Source organism: Micromys minutus (genome assembly GCF_963924665.1).
Source record: "Micromys minutus genome assembly, chromosome: 16".
Classification (NCBI taxonomy): domain Eukaryota; kingdom Metazoa; phylum Chordata; class Mammalia; order Rodentia; family Muridae; genus Micromys; species Micromys minutus.
Window position 1 is genome coordinate 43321410 of NC_137985.1, and position 22085 is coordinate 43343494.

Below are 22085 nucleotides of genomic sequence, written 5' to 3' on the forward strand. Positions count from 1 at the left end.
GAGACTGCCCAGTAATGAGATGAGGTCACTGACAGTGCCTTTAACACTGCAGAACATTATGTAATTATTTGTTTAGTGATAAAGGTTTAAAACACAGCTCTTAGACATTTTAAGTTCTTACTGCTGAACCATAAATCATTGCTTACTTACTTTGTATTATTCTTTATTGCAAATCCCTACTAACAAACTACTTACAACCTTCAGGAAAAAAAGGCAACTTAAAATAGCCCAAGCTTAAGGTTTTTGACTAAAAGAAATAAAATAAAAGAATTATAAAAATATTGTCTCTAGTATTGATAATATATAAATATTTTAATTTTAGGCAGCAGAACTTGCTGAATTCACTGCCAAGATCGCACTTTTAGAAGAAGCCAAGAAGAAAAAGGAAGAGGAAGCTACCGAGTGGCAACACAAAGTAATGACTGTTTTGTTGTGTGCTCGCTGTTCCTGAATAGATGCTCTGTTAGTGAGCCAGCAGTCCATTTGCTGACCTTATAGAGGTGACGTGAGAGTAGCATATGCCCAGGCCCAGGGGAATGCGTAAGAGCTGATCAGTTCCAGTGGGAACTAGACATGTGTCTGGGGAATTCATAAGCATTTATGTTGGGTCTTGGGGAATAAGCTAGTTTTGCCGGAATCAGATTAAAGGCTGAAGTGTTGACAGTTGTTCTAGATAGAAAAGATCGAATAGGTATAAGAAGTCAGATTTGAGGACAATCAATAAATAGCAAATAACCAAGTATAAGGTCAAAAAAGAAGATATGGTGACAAGTTAGGTAACAGAAGATCAAGATATAAGGGACTTTAAATAAATGGTCTACTGATGCAAATAGGTGGAATGTGTGTAGACATCAGTGAAGATTTCAGATCACAAGTAGAACAATTTGGTATGATTTTTATTAACAACAAAAACTTACCAATGTGAAGTATGGATTCGGGATGTTGGATATGTAAATGTCCAAAGGCTGTAGTAATAAATATAAAAATGGACAGAGTTAAACTCTGTGATAGACAAACAGTGACGACAGCCAGTTACAGGAGGCAAGGTTGAGGTAGGGGTTGTAGTTTGGCTACTAGTAAGATTTTGTTTTTTGTTCACATGCTTCAATTATACATGGACATGGCATTTTCATGCATGCATATCATCTATAGTCTAACCAGCTATTTCCGCTGATTCCTGTTCTTCCCACTTAGTGTGTCGTGTCCTCTTCTACTTTTCCTGGACCAATGAGTTGGCTAGGGTGAAATCTTACAGGAGCAAGGACAGCCTGCTGGTAGCTACACTCCTGAAGAAAGTGTGTCTCAGTGAGCATTAGCTCCTGCTCCCTAGGGAGAGGGGGGCCTTGTGAGCTCCTTTTCCCAGCAACCTTTAACTGCCTACAGATCTTAAAGGAGCAGTGGATACTGCTGAGATCTCTAATAGAATTCACAATGCAAAATCAAGCTTGTAATTAGAGGAATGGGATAGAAAAGAAAATGAGTTTAATTCAGTAACATCAACTTGTATATACAGTTAACATTTTTATACCCAAGGAAGGTACATGAGATATGTTGTGGTTTTTCTATAATAAAATACTCTTACTGTATGAAATGGTTTTGTTCTACCCTTAATTTTTTTGTGGAGGGCTGGAGAGAAGATGGTTCTGGTTAAGTGCATTGGCAGTTCTTCTGGAGGACCTGGGTTCAATCCATGGCACCCACGTAGCAGCTTACAACTGTTTGTAACTCCAGAGGATCCTACATCCTCACACACACATAGGCAAAGCACCAGTGCACCTAAAATAAAAATAAATAAATCCTTAAAGAACAAATTTTGTTGTAGAAGTCCAGTTTTTAGGGACATTTTCTATTACATTTGTATATATGTAAAATAATGTATGTCAGTAGAAAAGGGGTGAAATGGTTAGTCTCTCCATTATATTGCTTTTGTTAGGATTTTAGAGATCTGGTTTAAAGGAAACTTTATGAATTTCCTTAAACCTTAAAAAGTATTACAACTATGAGTTCTATGAAAAATTTAAAAATGCACATAGTCAACAAAAATTAATATAAAAAGAAAATTATAGTTTTATAAGCTATGCTGTTATTTTAAAACATTAGAGTCAATGCTTTTCTATTTCTGCTTATGTATTATATACATATGTGTGTGTGAAATCTTTCCATTTATATAATTCAATTTAACTGAATTTTCATATCAATGTTAGATTAGATTTCAAAATTGAACCAATAAGGGTTGGTAATTTATAGCTAGTTTGCTTTGCCATGTTCAAAGCAGGAGTTTAGAATCTGTTTGCTTTGAATCTTGGTATGGCATAGACCCTATACGGACACTGTTTGCCAAGGGGCCTGTGGGATGCTCTTCCTTGTGTGTTTGTCTCTTTGCTTTCTCGTGGTGTCATTCCTTCTCTTGGTATCCTGAGTATTTCCTATAGACTGAAATAGGGTTCTTAGCTTAAGGAATTCTTAGAGGAGACCTCCGTAGTTTGGGAGCCTTTGAGGATAGTAGGCTAGTGTTGTTAATGGGAGGACATAGGAAAGACTTTGATGCAGGGCTTTCCCAAGCAGTCCAGGAAGTCTTGTCCCCCAGATACCAGTGCTTTGGACAGTTCATGTTCTGTCATGTGATCATGTGAGATGACACTGTCTAGTTAACCCATCATTAGTCAGTGATTTAATTGACCGCTGTGTTACAGTAATGATACTGATTCCTCCATTGACGGTTACATTTTTCTGCTTATGGCTTCAGTGTAATCTATTAAGTATGACATTTCTCAGCATTGTACCCATTGTTTTCCACCAAGCATTTTCACAACAGTTACAGGCACAGAGAATAAACCTGGATTAATAACTTTAAATTTTTATGCCTTCCACCTGCTGTAAAAAATGGAGCTTTTATTAAAAGGACCTATTACTTCAAAATGTAGTTTTGTTACAGAGACAGAATAAATCATTCTTACTACTAGTTTCACACACTTACTTTGAATGTTCAGGCTTTTGCAGCTCAGGAAGACTTGGAAAAGACCAAAGAAGAGTTAAAAACTGTGATGTGTGCGCCCCCTCCCCCGCCCCCGCCCCCCGTCGTCCCTCCCTCGGAGAACGAGCACGATGAGCTGGACGAGCACAGTGCCGAGGCCAGCGCCGAGCTGTCCAGCGAGGGCGTGACGGACCACAGAAGTGAGGAGGAGCGGGTGACGGAGACCCAGAAGAATGAGCGCGTGAAGAAGCAGCTCCAGGTACAGAGCCGAAGCTCTCAGTCTGTGCTGACTCTGCAGTCGGACGCTCCCTTACTGTGTCTCACACAACCCTGTGAGCAGGGGCTTTGCTGGCTGCCTCATTTTCAAAGGAAGAAAGTATTCTAGTGCTGTGTAAAATGGAATAAGTCTTTAAACCAATGATGTAATGCCTGATACTTCACCCTTTATCTAAAATATTATGTCATTGGAGTTATTTATATTTTATAATCACAAAAGTTCAATTTATTAAATTACATTATTAGGTCAGAATAGGAAGCTTTAATGTTATCCAACAGTTTAAAAAGTACCTAATTTTTAAGTTGGTGAAATCTTCATAAAGCAAAAGAACGGTTACATGAACTGTATCGAGATTTCTAGAGAAAAGTCCATTGTTCTTAAATCCTAGTCACTTCCCTTTAAAGGGACCTCATTGAACTTGATCAGTTGTTTCATTAGATAAGAAAGTTCAAGTAGTTCAGAATATATAAATGCCATGGCTGATGACTAAAGAAAAGAAAGACCTTGGGCATCCTTTCCTTGAATTACTGAAGAAGATGCTGTGGGCTGGAGAGACGGACGGCCCTGGCTGCTCTTCCAGAGGTCCTGGGTTCAGTGCCCAGACTCATGGCAGCTCACAGCTGGTTCTGTGAGATCCAAGATCCTTACACATACACATACATGTACATATATGCAGGGAAAACACTAATGCACATGAAATACAAAATAAAAAGCTTTCACATCACCCAGAAAACCATTCCACAGTGGAAAGATTAACATACTAAGGTCAGATTTGTTATGTATGTATTTTTGCATCTTTAACTTATTGTCCTAATTTTTATAACTTTATAGAATAGTAATATATTTTTTTTAAATACAGGCATTAAGTTCAGAATTAGCCCAAGCCAGAGATGAAACCAAGAAGACACAGAACGATGTTCTTCATGCTGAGAATGTCAAGGCGGGCCGTGATAAGTATAAGACTCTCCGACAGATCCGACAAGGCAACACAAAGCAGCGCATTGATGAGTTTGAAGCAATGTGAGAGCTGTTCTTGTGATCCATCCTTCATAGGCTGAACTACCACCAGAGAAAAGCAGGCCTGTGCAGATGCAGTGGATACATCCCACCTTGCCAAAGCTCTCATACCACTTGACTGTGCTCACTAGCAGAATACTGAAGGGTGTGCTTCAGCGCTAAGGCAGTGTGATGTCATGTTTGGTCATTTTTCTTTTGTCCAGGGAATGGATGATGGCATTTTGTCACCTTGTTGTACATTTTTCACTTTTTGTTTGTTTCATCTTTTTCAGTTGAATATTAACACTAATGGCCGGGTCTGACAAATGTGTGTATGTGCTTTGAGCACTGTGTACATTTTAGGATAATGATAATGGTGGTCATTTCAGTGCATGTTTAGTTAATGAACTCAGTTTTTGTTGCCCTTTCCATGTTGTAGGCTACATACATCTCCATGTTCATTCTCATGTTTTGTCAGTGTGGCCTCCTCATGCCCTGTCATGATAGAGCTGTAAATCGGTGTCACACAGATCGCTTCCTGCAGGTGTTTATCCTGAGGTAGTGGAGTAGACAGACATGGGCTACATCACGAGGCAGTTAGAACGCTGGGCAGCGTAGTATGCAGCCATGGTTGATCCAGAAATCCCTTATGTTGCTGAGTGTGTGCTTTACTTAAGTACAGCCATCTCTGGTAGCTTGAGTGATGGTGTCTCATGTCCTGTAGTCCTCTGGTGGCTTTTCTTGCCTGTCACTTTAGAGATGTAGCCACTAGGCAGCTGCTCCTAGGAAAATTGATGAAGCACTGCCTACAAGTACATGGTCTCTAAAAAAAAATTCAAGTTTGTTCTTAGGTTGATTTAGAAACACAGCTGTCCAGTAGAAGATAACTGTTAATGACTGCCGATTCTGATTGTTGAAGGGGAAAAAAACCAAACCAAACCTTGGCCTTTCTGCAAGGGCAGCATATGGAAACATCAGTTCCGAGAGCAGACTACTACCTCACTCTACACATGACTGTCGACACAGTCTGTACGCTACATGTCTGTTACCCATGGGCAGTCTCGGTCATGCCGTTCATTGGATATACGTGAGATTGCAGTGCTAATGTTCTAAATGCCTCTGTTGAATTATGGGGCTCTGATTTGTGTTGTATACTGATCCCTGAGGGCTGTTCTGTGTCTGAGGAAGTGGAGTGACTGTGAGAAAGACATTGCCTTTGTAGCAGGTGAAGCATTCCCATTCTTTGTTCTTGATGGGATAGGTAACATCATTTTAGTTTATTTGGTGTCTAAATCACTGCTTATTTTATTTGCAATCTCTAAAAACAAATTTATTTCAATTACGTCTTACTGAAGAAGTCTTTCCAGTTAGAAAGATGCGCTTACATTCTCTGATCATGAAGCACCTGAATTTGAAGATTCAGAAAGCCGTGTTTTCTCTGTGTGGTTCAGCTACTTTCCATTCGGTATTATGCACTCAAACCTAACATTTACCTATTACAATTGCCATTTTATTAAGCAATTTTCACGCACAGCAGATTCAACTTGTTTTTGTGCTGTTTTTGATTTTTGCTGACTTAAAAAGGATTAATTTGGGCAGACATTATAAAAAGGAAAGGGTTAATATATTTTTGGACTCTGTAGGACAAAAGACAACTGGTTAACCTTGAAGTGACTGTTGTACAGTGGTTGTGCACATGCTGAATCCTTTGTGAGGGAAGGCCTTCTCTGAGGGAGAGATGGTGGGCCTTACCACCCAGACAGAAGTCTGAGTGTTCACTTTTCCAAAGTGTCAGAGCGACAGTCCTCATCACTAAAAGGATGGGCTTCCCTTGGATTTTTACTGATTTTTATCCTACTTGCATTGTGTACATTATCATTGCTACACAACATTGTTACAGTGTTGAGAGGCGACCAGTTATATTTGCTGTTAATAGTCTATTTGTAGATTAGGATTAAAGTGGGTTTAATCCATTTTTATAGCTGTATGAATTTTTCTAAACAGGAACGGCCATTTGCAAAATGGGTTTTCATAGTGATTGAATCAATTATAACGTTTATCATTAGCAGTTGAGCACATGTTCATATAGTAATGTAAAAACACACTAATGAGTGTTTGGTAATTTCCCATTAGCATAATTTCATGTTGTACAAGTAAATTAAAATTACATCTCTAATTTTGGATAATATTCATTGGTTAACAATAAAGTGACAAAAGCTCATGCCTTTGAGGTCCACTGTTGTTATTTAACGTGGTTTTCTCACGAAGCTCTTGAAATTATAATTTGAGCCATGAACTATATGATATCTATAGGAACAAAGTTTGAATTCTCAAAAATTTACCTTTATCCCCTTTTCACTATGGGTCATAATGACTCGTAAGTAACTCCAGCCGTCCGAGGGTCTTTGGAATTTCCAGGCATTGCTTTATTTTACAATGTCCAGATTCTTTTCCCAAGGAGGGCAGGGTTTCACTCTTTTTGATTCTTCTCACTGTTAAAATCTCTGATGCTCTTTATACTTTATGCCGGGTATCTTTATTCAGAAAGTCAGTCTTACTAAAGCTGTGTTGGGGCAGGTATCATGTATGTAGAATTGCCTTTTACATGGTCTGTCACTAACACTTAGCATACATTCGTAAATACAAGAGTAATGGCTCTCAACTAGAACACTTAAAAAGCCAATGGTTGTTACTTTATTTCTGACTCCAGGAGTAGGTAGTGATTTCACTGATCTTGAAAAGCAAAGACTTTTTCCTTTAATCTTTTTTTCATACTCCAGATTTTATGCCCCTCCCAGTCTATCCTCTGACTGTTCACATCCTTTGCCTCCCTCCCCCACCCCATGACCTTCCCACTCCCTGGAGTCTCCAGTCTCTTGAGGGTTAGTTGCATCTTCTCTGAGTCCAGACCAGGCAGTCCTCTGCTGTATATGTGGTGGGGGTGTATGCTGCCTGGTTGGTGGTCCAGTGTCTGAGAGATCTCAGGGGCCCAGGTTAGTTGGGACTGCTGCTCCTCCTACAGGGTCAGCAGCTTCTGTCCATTGGTTGGGTGTAAATATCTGCATCTGACTCTTTCAGCTCTTGTTGGGTCTTTCAGAGGCAGCCATGATGGGTCCCTTTTTGTGAGCGCTCCATAACTTCAATAATAGTGTCAGGCCTGGGGGCCTCCCCTTGAGCGGGGTCCCAGTTTGTGCCTGTCACTGTACCTCCTTTTCCTCAGGCTCGTCTCCATTTCCATCCCTGCAGTTCTTTCAGACAGGAACAGTTATGGGTCAGAATTTTCACTGTGGGATGGCAGCCCCATCCCTCACTTGATGCCCTGTCTTTCTGCTGGAGGTGGCTCTACAAGTTCCCTCTCCCCACTGTAGAGCATTTCATCTAAGGTCCCTCCCTTTGAGTCCTGAGGGTCTCTTACCTCCCAGGTTCCTGATACGTTCTGAGGGTCCCCTCACCTCCTACGTCCCAAGGTTGCCTGTTTTTATTTTTCTGTTGGCCCTCGGGGCTTCAGTCCTTTCCCCCACCAAGTACCTTATGTTCCCCTCTCTGTCCTCTTTCCTACCCAGGACCCTCTGTCCCTCCCCCCTCCTGTGATATGCAAAGACTTTTTTTTTTTTTTTACAGAAAACTTTAATCTAGAGAGCCTTTTTTAAGAACTAGAATTATTACTTTTAAACTTAACACATTGTTGGAAATTTTACTGTACATAGAAAACTTACTTGACACTGCTTTTGTAACTTAGAGTAACTTCTATTTTTTTCCCCAATTTTCATCACCTTAAAGATTTGGGATCTTTTAAGAAACAAAAGGATAAACATTAAATCTATATGTACCCAATGAAATTTCATCCTTTAAATGTTAAAACTTGAAGTAACATATTAAGGGGTTATTAAATTTGCATTAATTTGTTACCAGTGAGGCAGTTGTGGCCTGTCAGGTACAGTGATGGTCTCCTCAGATCCCCAAAGCCAGGTGTGTCCCAGAATTCAGGAGGGGGAGGCAGGAGGATCAGAGTTGCAAGTCATCCTTGGGTATACTTGTTCAAGGCCAGTCTAGGCTAACTGCAGCCCTGTCTGTTCATCCTAAGTAAAACAGACCAGCACTCCCCTTGCTTTCTACACAGTGGAAGGCTTACCATTTTCAACCTTGGTTTTCCAGTTAAATACTGTTAATTCCTGTTGTTAGGAGTAGACTGATTATCTCTAAATGAGCCCATCTTTGAGGAATTTAAGGGCTGCCATTTCCTGGTGGAAACGGCTGTGACCCCTGCGCTGTCTCTGCTCTTTGACCCTGTCCTATGAGCCACATGTTGACTCAAGCGTGGAAGCACTGCCTTAAGCATGACACTTTCCTTCTTACACACACTGCCTCGAGGGGTCAAGTGTCCTTCGTGCTTACGCACTGCCTTCAGCACTGAGGAATTGACTTCATCTTGTATAGCACTTTATAGCCCATCTACAAGAGCCTCTTTGAGGTCACCCTTGTGTCTACGGAGCTCCTAGGCACACACTGGTTCCTCATTCTTATATAGTAGCCTTCATTTAATCAAAAATTATTTTATTAATTGCCTACTACGTTTGAGGACTTGAAGCAAGATAAGAGTGACCATGGCCTTCAAGTATTTATCTTAGCTCTTACATCAGTTTGCCTTTCTAGGTATAGTATCAGTTCTTGTTTAAAATGTCAGCACCCTGTTCTTTTGCATACTTAGATTCGTCCATGCTTACAGCTGACAGGTTTCTCTCCAGTCTTTGAAGTTTCATTTCCATGTCCATAATCGTTCACCTTTGCTTAGTCACCTTAAAACTTGGGTTTTATTTTGATATATGTGCATGTTGTCAGATTAGTTTCTAAAAGATGATGGTACTACTGGCTCTATTCAGCCTTTGCTCTCACAGCCAAATGCCTAGTAACAGACATGCCGTAAGGATTTGGGTGGGGATGCTCAGTTGACTTGGAAACAGTCCTGATTAGATGTGGATTCTTTTCACACTATCAAAATGTATATAGCCTTTTCCTTTTCTCAATTTGTGTGTTATCTTAGACATAGAAATACATGTATTTCTTAGAATCCTAAGGCTGTCTCTTTCCACCCATTCTATCCATACTACAAACCTATGAATCTTAGATGTAGCATTTGAATCTCTTATGTTACTGCTCCATTAATATAGTCATTTAAGTTCTAACTGTATTGGCCAAAAGATGGTAGTAGTCCTGTGATGAGACCTAGACACAGTGGCCAAGACAGTGAGTATTGGGTGTGGGTCCCAGGGGTGCTTGTTCTTTGATACATTACAGTGTCCATTTCGTGGGTCGAGCATTAAACATTGGCTAATAAAGAGATCCTAAGAGATGAAGCTCCGGGTTTAAAGTCTGTAACTTTATAAGAAGATTCAAACCCAGCTGATAACCCTGTCAAACAGCGTAGTCAGCAGTATGTGGAATAAGCAAGAGTTTAATGGAGTTAGAGTTTTCAGTTGCATATGTATGGTTGGTTTTGTGTTAAGCCTTGTGTAAGGTGAAGGGTGTGGTTTTCATCATCTCAAACGTACATCAGTCTGCAGAATACCATCTGTGCCGAAGCTGTCCCCACCCAGTGACAGCTCTTCCTAGTCCTTGGTAGCTACCGTTAGTATTCTCTGTCTCTGAGCTGTGGGGTTTCTAGGCACCCCTCAAAGTAAACCATGCATATCTGTTCAATTGTGTCTGGCATACTTAGTGCATTTCACCCAAGACAATATTCATATTTTACTGTGTTTTACATCTTGTTGAGTTTGAATAAATGTCCCACGGTTTATGCCACATTTTATCCATTTTCTGGTCGGTTGGTATCTGAGTAGTTTCCACATTTGTTATCATTATACCATATTATTTCCACATTTTTACTAATGGTGCTGAGAACTTTGACATGAAAACATTATATTCCATAAGTGGAATCGCTGGATCAGATGGTAATTCTGTGACTGGTTTTTGTTTTTGTGTTTTAAATGGTCACACTATCTTTTCATAAGAAAGGGACAGTTGTGGAATTCTTGTACATTAAGACAGGCTCTCACTCCTTTGGACTCCTGTCCATACCCCTGCCTCAGCTGCCTCTGAAGTGCTGGGAGTATAGGCCGCTGTGTGCTTGACTTAGGAAGAGCAGGCTTTGGTGAAGACATCACTAAAAAAAGGCAAAATGGGAGCCGGTGTGTAGACATGAAAAGCGAGTGGAAAGTGTGAGTCACCGTGCACTGACTGTAGGACGCAGAGCCAGGAAGGATGCTGCCAGGGTCCGTCAGCCGGGAAGCATGCCAGGGTCCGCTGGCTTGACTCAAGGACAGCTGCCGGCTTTGATAACTAATGTTGCAATGTGCTGCATAACTAAACAGTGCAGAGGTTAAAGAAAGCCTGGGGTTGCGTTCAGCAGTTAGCCTGAACGCAGAGAAATACGTGGTGGATGTGTCCTCTCCCTTGCTGAATGGAGCAATGCTCTTTTCTTCTTTTGCTAGACATCCTGTCTGGTGACTCACAGGACCTTTGGCTGGCTGGATGACTGGGAGGATTCCTGGTGAACAAAAGTTACAGGTTCTGGGTTCTAATCCAGGTCTAAGAGCTGTATTGTGATCCTGACCACTGTGTTCATAGTTTGGAATCAGATTTCCTTGTCAGAGAACTTTTCTAGAATCAGAAATGGATAACTTTGACTTCAGGTGTGTTTTTTTAAAAACTACTGGCTAACATTGGCTAATATCCATGGACTTTTCAATTCTTCTGTGTCATTGAAAAGCAGTTACCTCAGTGTGGCGCATATTACAGTAATTCTGTGCTCCCAGAGGACCCTGATGGTCTCATGACTGGAAGGCGTTCCTCCAACAGGTTTCTAGGGACTAGAGAGCCAGCTTCTGCATGTCACTGTAAAGGGTCCTTGTCATCAGGATGCGGCCCAGTGGTGATTGTCTTCGATGGCACAGCCACCGTTATTTACTGGCTGCAGTGTCTTTGGGCAATTAGTTCTGGAAATTTCTATAAGCGCAAGCAATGAAAGAAACTATACATGTAAAAATATCAAGGCCTAGCTAGACTTGGAGACAGTACAGGCTGCTACTGCCTGTTCACACTGAAGTATTCCAGGTTGAAATGCAGAAGGCAGCGTGAGACCCAGAAAAGTCATGTGGGGAAGTAGGCTGGTTGTGCAGTTTGGGGTGCTGATGGAATCCAGGGGAAATGCTAGGGGGAAATGGGGTTAGGCAGAACCTTGGGGAGCAGCCACACAGCTGCCTAGCAGAGGAACATGGAGAGGGAAGAGCTCAAACCCTACAGAAGATTTACTCCCCTCAATCTCTATGGTCGCAGGATGGGGGCACTATCATCTGTTGCCACACTGGCATGGGAGACAGCTGGTGGGGGTGTTTCTCACAAATTCCTGCAGCACTGAAATGCTTGTGTCCCTTCATAATCTTACTAATGACAAGGCCTGGTGGGTTCACAGGAGTTAAGACAACGCAGTCAGAGGAGGAAGCAGAAGAGAGATAATCGGCCAGCAGACTGACACATTCAGTCTCCTGCTGCTGTCAGCTAGACCACGGGTGTCAGTGTGGTCACCCCCGATCCTCCGCTCTTAGGCAAAGCCACACTGGTGGATTTGGAGAGATGCTCTCTCTGGCTGTTTGCACAGAGGAAACAGTATTACACTTCTGAGTATCCTCCATGCTGGGACAAAGGGCATCAGCTGTGTGGGCAGGGACTGGGTTTGGGGACAGAAGCCTGCTCTGGAGCTGGGTTAAGGGCAGTACTGAGTAGTACTGAGCTGCCTTAGGTCATGGTTAGTCAAGGTGGAAGATGAAGATCTAGTGTGGAACTGCTGAAGGCCTTTGGTAGGGAAAGAACTTGCTCGCATTCCTTCAAATATTTTGGTGCTTAGACCCTTCCTGACACCATATCCTAGCTGTTCAGGTCGTCATTGTCATCGTGACGTAAGCCCTTGCCTTAATGACCTAACTTTCTTGAGGAAAAGCAAAGGTCTTCATTAAGCAAAATTAAGGTGCTGCACATTTCAGTTCCAGGTTTAATTGTGTGACGTTGCCAGTATTCAATAATCCTTGACCTATTTTATTTCCACGTAACCTCTGAAAGCATAAGGCTGAATTAGGAAAAACTTCGGGCCTGATAATCAGGGTTTGTAAGGTCATGAGGATCCCTTCGAAGGTCTACAGGGAGAGGTGGTATGTAGGTTGTCACTTGAAGGAAGAGAAATCTCCCTCCCTCTCTTTCACTTAAACCAGGATGGTAGGTGCTCTGGGGGCCTAGCCAGAACTCTAGTCCAGAAATTTCATGTGCTGTCTCTGGGGACACGAATGCTTCCGTGATAAGTCAGAAAGACCTCTAGAAACAGTACTTCAGCAGCTAGGCTCAGAGGGGAAAGAGGGAAGGAGGCCTTGGGAAGTGAGGTCACACCCGTCTTCTGACAGGCTCACCTCAGGTAACATAACCACATGAGTGGAGGAGAGGGCCGTTGATTCTCCAGCCTGGGGGTGGTTATGTCAATAAATCAGTGGATGGGAGGTAAATGTAACTCTGTGGGAAATCAGTTGCTTATTTCACAACTGTTTTGAAAAGCTTACCGAGCCCAGCACAGTGTACCTGCTTTCCCGAAGGATCCCCTGGACAGGAGTTCACAGTCCTGGCTGCAAGCAGTCCAGGAAGAGAGGGAATAGCACACGGAAGGCCTTTAGGCAAGAAAGGGCTGGGCTGGCTTCAGGAAAAGAAGGGAAGGGTTATGACCGATGGCTGAACAAAGTCAGAGAGGACTGGTGTAATAAGTTGGGTAGGGAACAGACCACGTTTTTACCTAGTGCCCGGTGTTTAGGCCGCATTTACACTGAGCAGTTTTGCCTTAGAGACAACATGATTCCCAGAGTTAGGCCCTAAGTGTTGTCTCAGAAGTTTGAGGGACAGAGCTGAAGACACAAGTGGACAGAGGTCAGATACAAGTGGTAATTAATGACCCATGCGCAGGGGTGTGCCTGCCTGGAGGAAGGGCACCTCTGCCTTAGCCACAGAAATGTGTCAGGAAGGCTGCGGGTGGGTGGTTTTGAAGGTAGGTGAGTTCCTCAGCACTGCGAAGTCTGTCCAAAGACAACCACGGTGGCAGAGGCTGTATGTGAACTTTGGTTTGTGCTGAAGTGGGAGCTGTGGTTGTCCACTTCTGTATATCTGTACATTCTGTGTGTCGTGATGGTTGGATGCTCTTGTAGGCCTTTCTCATTTGCATACCTCTGAGTGAGAAGCCATCAGAGGCCAGGCTGAAACTACTGAACTCTCAGTTCAAATGCAAGGGAAAATTAAAACCATCAGTGGGCGACTAGGCTCCTGCTGCTGCTTCAAGATGAGGGGAAAGTGGCTTCCATTCAAACTGAGATAGGCGATTGGCCCTTGCCTGGGGAGAGAATGCATCTTTTCATTGCCTGTTAAACTCAACAGGAAGCGCGTGCTCCCAAGAGGTGGCCTTAGTCTAGGTGAAGAGCAATAGGCAACAAATGGCTGCTGAGAGCCGGAAACTCTCTCTTCCAAGGACGAGCCCTCTGATAGCTTATCCTCCCCAAAGGTCGGCCTAAACATACACTAAAGCAACACTAGATGTACTCAGAACATTATGTTTGTGTACCTAGGTGTACATATGCAGCAGTAATTAAAGAGTAGGTCACAGATTTGAAGGAGTGGGCGGGGCTCAGGACGAAGCTGGCAGGAGAGAGATGGGAACAACGGATGTAAATACAGTGCTTCCTATGAAATTCTTTTCAAAGTTAAGTCTATAGAGGATGCAGGAATGAGGAGGAAGCTAAAAACAGGCGCCTGCAGATTCCTAGGTGTTGAGTAAAAAGTTTCAGGACTCAGCAGGAATTGGGGCGTAAGGGCTAAGATCCGCCTAGAGAGAATGCAAGAGGTTGAGAGTGGAGGGAAGGTCAAGGGAGGAAGGAAGCCCTGGGGAGGAGGGCAGCCTGGGGGGTGACTTCATGAGGAAGGAAGGAGACGGGCGGGGGTGGGGGGGATGTGTGTGCAGCCTGAGGGGTGAGGTCAACTGTGGCTTGAACAGGGCAGTAGGTCCCCGTGGCTGTGGAGTGGAGGGCTGTGTGTAACAGGGATAGTAAAGGAACTGTCAGATCCGAGCCAATGATAAAAATCAGTTGTCTGTGCTTTATTCGGAAATTTGAAAATAAAGCAACATAGTAACATTTTACAGATGTTCTGTGTCTCCAGGTAAACATGGATCTAATTTACCTTTCTGTTCTTTTTAAACTACAGCGTTTTTTACTTTGGGGAATTGAAGTGAAAAACACTATTAAGAGAGAATCACTGGAGATGCATTTAGATTTGTAGGTGCTGGTTATGGAATCAGAGTAAGGATTGGCAAATGACCTGTTGTTTGAGACGAGGGCTTACTGTGTAGCCCAGGCTGGTCTTGTTTTCCTGAGTGCTGGGATTACACGGGTGTGAGCTATCATTTACGTAAAGGCCAGAATGGAAGTTTTTGCCTTCATGAGCTGATTAATTGCTATCACGTGTGTGGCCGGTAGCGTGCACGTATGGGAGCAAGCCTGGGCTTTAGCACAGCCTCACTTAAATTTACATTTCATGTATTTTTTTATTTTTTTTATTTTTTTCATTGTCAGGGAGGCTTTAGATTTGCAAGCAACAGGGGGGAAAATCTTAGATCACTGTTAGAACCAAAACTGGTGGGAGGATAGATCAGATAGATTTGCTTACCTTCCGGGCTGCTCTCGCTGGATCCAAGAATCCGTAGCCATCTCCCACCTTATCCAACACTTGGGAGTTGGAGGTGGGAAGAGCTCCTTAATTTTGAGGCTAGTTTTACATAACAAACTTACATAATAAATTCTTGACTAGCCCAGGCTAACAGAGTGAGACCCTGCACTTAAAGACGAGAAGCCCCCAGATGGTGAGTGTGGATTTCACAGCAGTCAGGAAAGGTGATAGGGTCACAGTGGAGGTTTACTTGGCTGTAGTGAAGGGCACGCCCTGCTCTTTGAAGAGCTTTTAGAATTGACTTAAACCAACATGCCCTTCTGAGGGTCAGTCGCCTGACAGATGCCACCCTTTGCTGAGTAATCTGATTCCTCTACTGAACCCTCCTGCCCAGTTTGCAGCATGGTCCGTTCCATTGGTGAGGCCTACCACTGAGTTTCTGTTTGGCTCACTCAAGTTTGTATTTCCAGCACCATTTAAGTTGGGCCGTCTGCAGTAATTCTTTTGTCTCCTATCTTCATATCCTGGAATAACTTCCTTGTCACCCCTCTCCTTTTCTTCCTCCTTCCCACCCTCCCTCCCAACCTTCCCCTTCCTCTCTTCTTTCTTCCCTCTTGATATATATTCATGTCTTGAGTAACTTGAACAAAGTAATAGTCATTCTTTTGAATTCTTTGTATGGTAGTTCTTCTAGGTCGTTTTTGTCAGGTGCCATTATGGGACCAGAGACTTGTTTGGGAGGCACGTTGTCCTGTGTTTTCTCCTCTTTGCTTCTACACTGCACACCTGGACTAGCTTGCTCTCTAACTCCCTCCTTCTTTCAGGGGAGGTGGTTTACGATGTCCAGGAGAGGACCTAAAGTAGGATTGAAAGCTCCCCCTCCCCTTCGTGGCTGGTGCAGGACATCCTGGGGTGACCTGGGTAGCCTCTAAGGGGAGGTAGACCCCTCACGCAGGAGCCTGTGCTGGGCTCCAGGATCAAAACCCCTGGGAGCTGCAGGTGGGCTTGGTTGAGGAGGCTGTGGCTGGCAGCTGGTACTTGGTTCTCAGGCAGTGTGGATGGACCCTGGCATGGGCACCAGGGCCCTTCCTTGCCACAGGAGGCTTCTGGCTGCCATTGCTATTTCCAATTCCATATCTCAGTGATGCTCTCTGGTAACCAATATGGCTGTCACTGGCCAGTGCCACCCTGTTTTAATTTGACAGGTTTTCATGCCTGATGCAGCTTGCTTCTGAACTTGCTTCTCCTCGTCCTGATGAGAAATCCCTGTTGGATCCAGCTTTTGTGTATAAACCTTGAAGTTAAGTTTTTGTTTGTTTGGTTGGTTGGTTTTTTCTTTGTTTGTTTGTTTTGTTTAGTTTTTTAATGGTGAAAAGGGGTTTGATGAGAAATGTTTGAATAGGTTAGTCTGGGTAGAAATTACATCGGTACAATATTAAAGACTTGTAGAAACAATGACATCATCTCAACGTATTGACATCTTTCATTGTGTGGTTAGGGAGGGTCGCTGAAGTTATTCCAATGACAGAGGTCTGTTTTTGTTGGGATTATTAATAGTCTTATCTCAGTCTTTTAAGGGTTGTGACTGACAGTATTCTGGCAAGGGCGGAGCAATGAAACTAGTCTTTGCTAGCCCGGAGGTTATTCCCCGAGTTCCTGTTGTCTTTAAAAATAACTTGCAGATTCTTCGGGGCATTCTGAATTTTCAGTCTTCCCAGCATCCAGCACTTCCCATCCTGTTGCTTATTGGATGGATTTTTTCCCCTTCAATGCTTAATGCTGGTGGTCTCTATTTCTCTTAAGGTCAAAGTTTCTAACATTATACCACACTGTGTCCTAGGGTTGGGGACATGACCTTTACCAGATTAATGAAAATTCTTTTTATAGACTTATTCACAGTTTTGCTAAGAGGTTTGTTTACAAAAGAGGATTTCAAACTCATCTCATTGTAATTTATGTGCATATTGAGATGTGTTCAAATAGTTTTGCTTAATCTTCTGAACTATAGATGAGCATGTATCTAATGTTAATGCAAATTTATGTGTTTGAAATAACTCGCTATAACATATGTCCTAGCCTATGTCCTATGGCCAGTGCTCCACAAGTCCCGAGCCACCTGCACTGTGACTATCCTGCCAGTCTGGTCAGTATATACCTCCCTCTCCTCCCCTTCAGAGGATCGGGTCTTCAACGTAGTGCGATGTAATAGCGCCATCTGCAGGTCAGCTTGGGAATTTCTGCCCTCTTGCTCTGGGCTTCCTTTACTAGCTGTCTTCTCTAAGTCGCGCCGCTTTCTCTTCACTCCCCGCCCTCCTTTGTCTAAACGTTAACATGCACATTAAATCATTCTTTAATTCCTTTGCTTTCCTTCCTTTTTTTGTCTCTTCACCCGTCTGAGCCTCCAACAGTGGTTAATGATGGGGACCGTAGAACTGCCAACCAAAGGAAAAAATACTACCAAGCATATTTTCCAAGGGGCATTCAGTACCACAGAGCGAGTACCAGCTATGCTCAGCTAACCCCTAACATCTTCCAAGTGCTTGAAATCCCTTTAAGATGCCCTCATGTTTCAATTGCTAATCATTTTCTAATTAATTCTGCTCAGTTTAACAAGCTCAAGTACTAAAGAAAATTATTAAGCTGTTAGTGACTCCGGTTATTCCTATCCCTTTATTACCAGATTTGACAAAGTTTCTTCTGTATCTTACTGTAAGGGCTCAGTTTTCATTATGGACTCAGTGACCTGCCTGCAGAACCATCATCCACAGTAGTTTTAGGGAGACAGGCCTACAGGAGACAGAGACTTCTGTTCCTAATTGCTTAGCTCATTAATGCAGAGGGATGCCACCAAATACTAGTTGGGGAGCGGCTGGTGAGTAGGCGTGGCCGGTGCAGACCTTTCTTGGCTGGGCTAACCCTCACCTTGTTTTTGGTCTGTAAGTGAGACTGAGGAATTCACTTGGGCCAACACCTCATAGTCTGTGCAGCCGTGAGGACGTCTTGTTGTTCCTCTTCAAACACCAGCCTCCCAGGGAGCCATGAGAGTTCACTGAGACGTCCTGTTCATTCAGGGACAGCAACTCGTGATTTCTAAGTGGGCACCACAAAATCTGTTAGGTCCGTTAGGCTGGCTGTTCCCTCCAGGATGTGAACAGCTCCCAGATCATAGGACAGACTGTTAAAAGAAGAGAGAAAATCTGGGCTGGGGATGTGGCTCACTTGTTCTGAGTGCTTGACTAACTTGCAGGAAGCCCAGGGTTCCATCGCCAGCACCATGTGCAACCAGACGGTGGCACACACGCATAGATCCAGCACTTATGAGGTAGATCCTGAAGAACAGAAGGTCAAGGTTACACAGTAAGGCAAGGACACCCACTGTCAAAGGTTCTGGTGTGTATGGCTCTAGAGCCCTGGCTGCTGTGAGCCTTATCCATCTGTGGATAGCTGCTGCAGTTCTCAGAGAACCCTAGCGCCTGCCTCAGAAGGACCCTATCCTTATTTCCATGGTCCACTAGCAGAGCTTCAAAGGTGAATTAAAGGACATCAGGTTAGCAGCTGAGTCTCCTAGTTGGCCCTCAGATAATCCTAGCTTTGAAACTGCTGAGCATGCTACCTCCATCCCCACCTCGCTTATCCATGTGCCCCTCTGCGCTCCTATTTCCTAACCTCTGGATGTCTCTTTCAAAAGGTGGGGACCCAAACTGTATGCACTGTTCCAGATGCGTTCCTGCCAAAGCAGCATCAAGCAGATGTAACAGGACCAAGCCCCCCTCCTCATGAGGTAAGCATAGCCCAGGAGACATGCAGGGATCCTGGGGATCCTCTAGAACCTATGTCTGTTCCCCTGCTCACCAGAGCCTTTAGCTACTGTCAAGTTGAAGGAGCTGAGCCAGAGTGTGCTATAGCGTCCCGTCCTGCGTCATCTTGACCTTGGTAGTCCACATCCGCCAGGCTCCTCACCGGGCAAGGACACCATCCTCCGATAAATCACTTCGCTGTCAGCTCGAGTTTATGAAAGCGAGGTTTTTATCTGTGACTGTGGTCAATTGTGATTATTGTAAATGCTGTTTCAGGGAGGACGCTCCCTTGCATTTGTGAAAGAGGGTGAGTGAGAAAGAGGTGTTGAGAATGTTCTCTCACAGGTCACATCCGAGTTCCTGGAGCATTAAAGTCACACAGCTATGCTGTACACGCATGTTGCGTCAGAAGAGCAGAGAACTTGTTAATAATAAAGTTATCGTGCACCCCTCCCTCAGTCTGGCTGTCTTTAAAAAATCATTTTAATGTGCTCACCATGATGACAGATTGTTAGAAAGTGACTTAGTTCTAAATGAAACCGCAGCACTTCGGTTTATCTTAGAGTCTGTGAAGGATCCAGGTTGAGGCTCCCAAACATTCTGGGAGAGTTTCCCAAACGTTTCCCCACCTGGTTACACATGGACCTACCTGTGCAATGCTTGAAGACGTGACATAGGCTCCGGCATAGCCGTGTGTCTTTTACACTCTTTGATGTGATGGAACAAGTATTACATGCTCATACAAGGGGAGGAAGCTTAGAAACTACTTACTTGTTTGGCCTTGAGGTTTAGAGTCTTCGAAGTGAGGTGCCGGCCACACTAGCCTCCCAGACACCTCTTGACGACACCGAAACTGTCACAGTTTGAAAGGTAACATGAAGGCTGCAGAGCACCCACCTGTGCCTTTTCTCAGTCACTTAGAAATGGGGGTGCTATGCCAACTCAGCTCTTCTTATTCCTGGTATTTGAACAAAAAATATCTCTGCTGGAAACATATCCTAAACATTCCCGATTGCTACAGACAACACTCTCCGAAACCTTTCACGGTGAAACCCTGTCTTCCAGTACAGAAATCCATTTGCCCTGTTTTGTTTGAACAGTGAAAACCCCAGATTAAAATAGGCTGGCTGCTCTGCTACTGTCTCTGACTTTCACCTGCTGATACTGTGCCCCTTCAAGGTGATGCCTTTGAGGAAGGCTGTCACCAAGCGATTGTTGTCAAAAGAAGAGAAGAAAAGGTGCCCGTGTGACTCACCAGAGCTGTCAAGCTCAAGTGACAGATTTTGAATTATCCAGAGCTGAATTCATGAAGGGACAAAGGAAGCTGGCAGTCGCTGCTCCTTTCAGCCTGAAATGTCATATAGTTGTCAGCCTTGGAAGGGAAGGGCTGTGGCTTTCACAGTCGGTTGTTAGTGGGAAAGGACTCTGTTGTCCCTTTGGCCTTGGTTCTTCCATCTTTAGGGCTTCCTTCCAGGACTGTCATCCAGCCAGCCTGTGGGATTTTGTTGGCAAGAATTTAGACGTAACATCCAAAGCCAGAGACAGGAACTCACTTGCTGGTTTGCTGAGTGGTGGAGCCCCCTACAGTCTCAGAACCAGATTATAGCCAAATGACTGATCAGTTTAGCAGCTGCTGGCTCGGTGTGCCAGCGTGGATCACAGCCAGGGCTCCTCACTCTCAAGCCCAGGTTTCTCTGTGCGGGGTGGGGGTGGGGGGGCTTGAAATAGAAAGTGACCCAAGGTGTGTATCACATGGAGCTAGTGCCAGCAGATGGGCCCGTTCCTCAGGCTCTCCTCCCTACCTTCTTTTTCATATCAGAAATAATACCCGTGACTATAACTTTACATCCAGCACATGATTCTGGGATCAGAATGTTCCCAAGCCTTTTGTTGATGTCTTCTGAGGTCCTGGATATTTGAGCTGGTCTGAGGTCAGAGAGCAGTCTGTGCCTTCTAGCATCTCCTCTGCAGCCTTCTACCCACTGAACAGCCCCAGAGCACTGGACAGGAGCTCCCAAGGCCATGCCCTTGGCAACCCGTCCTGGTAACATTTAACTTGAAGTTTCTTCTTCCTCCCTGACTGTCCTGTCATCTTTCTGTACAGGTCCCAGGTGGCAGACCCACGGTGGGTTTCAGACTGAGGATGTGCTGAGACAGCCCTGAGTCTTGAACACATACACTCACACATTCTGGCATCTCCATCAACCCGGGCGCTTGCTAATGCTCCTCCCCTCACCCGTTGGCCGTGGGTTTCCCTCTTCCTGTTACTGTGTTTCCTAGACTTCGTCACTGCCTTTCCCAGGATCAGACCTCAGGAGATAGACCAGGACTCAGGATGTCTGCAGCCCTGTAGTGCTAAGCCAACATCTGCTGAGCTCGGCTTTTCAGATGCCACTTTCTCAAACGTGCTGGAAGGCATAAGCTTCTGGAAATCCCACAGATTCCCCCTCCTACTTTGTTTTTCTGCATGATTTAATTAGCTCACAAGATGGAATATATGGGGAGAATTTTCAAGACTTTAAAACTTTTTAAGAAAAAAAAATGTATGTGACTTATCTTTGGCTTTCTCTGATAACACACTTGGTAGTGTGAACCTCCTTCCATGTGTATTCCTGTGGGACCTGCAGAAATGGATGTGACACACCCCCTCCTCTCCGGACTGTTTGTATGATTGTATATAAATACAGCAATAAATATATTCTAATGTCATCTGGAGCTTGAGTTCCCAGTTCTCTTTGCATCTCGTGGCAGACTGTGGCTATCATACCCACGCTAACAGGTCCTCCCCACCGCTGGGACCTCCCGGCTCTGTCTCAGTTTCTCTTCTCCAGTTGCACCGGGTGTTACTAAGACATGGGCGAGTGTTTGGAGAAGGGGTGAGGAGGGCTCAGCAGCAGAGCTGGGATGTGAGGCGCATTAGTAATTCATGCAGTGGCACCAGGCCCTGGCTGAGCAAGGTTTGGATGTGCAAGGGCTAACGCATTGGGTGACAGTTTGCAATGTGACTCAGCTGTCTTGACATTAGGGTGACTGTTCAGATAGCTGAGTCACATTGCCAACTGTCACCTTAAGAGTGTGTGGTACTGCAAAGAACGTGTCAGGCATTTGCCAGGCTCAAAGGTAAACTTTAACGGTTTTTATAAAAACCATACAAAGTGTGCCACAATAGATGGTTTTTCCTGGTCAGAGGTTTATCAGGGTCTGAGGACGGCACAGAGGGCACAGTAGCAGACAGGCCGACCGAGGTTGTCTATTCACACTGTCCTCTCCTGCACACAAAGTCTAGTGTTATCAGCAT

At 44.1% G+C, this 22085-nt stretch overlaps 1 protein-coding gene across 2 annotated transcripts in view; it reads left to right on the forward strand.

Annotated features, from left to right (window-relative positions):
• RDX (radixin) overlaps nucleotides 1–21439 on the forward strand; it is a 53974-nt gene extending 32535 nt beyond the window's left edge. Inside the window, exons 12-16 of one of the 2 annotated variants that reach the window (XM_080930373.1) lie at nucleotides 323–415; nucleotides 2991–3233; nucleotides 4111–4271; nucleotides 18679–18771; nucleotides 20892–21439. In XM_080930373.1, the coding sequence (XP_080786499.1) occupies nucleotides 323–415; nucleotides 2991–3233; nucleotides 4111–4271; nucleotides 18679–18745 (564 nt within the window). In that variant the 3' untranslated portion in view covers nucleotides 18746–18771; nucleotides 20892–21439. Of the gene's footprint in view, nucleotides 1–322; nucleotides 416–2990; nucleotides 3234–4110; nucleotides 6469–18678; nucleotides 18772–20891 lie in introns of those variants that run through there. The other variant, XM_080930374.1, reaches the window with a different exon arrangement.
• The last annotated feature ends 646 nt before the right edge of the window (nucleotides 21440–22085 follow it).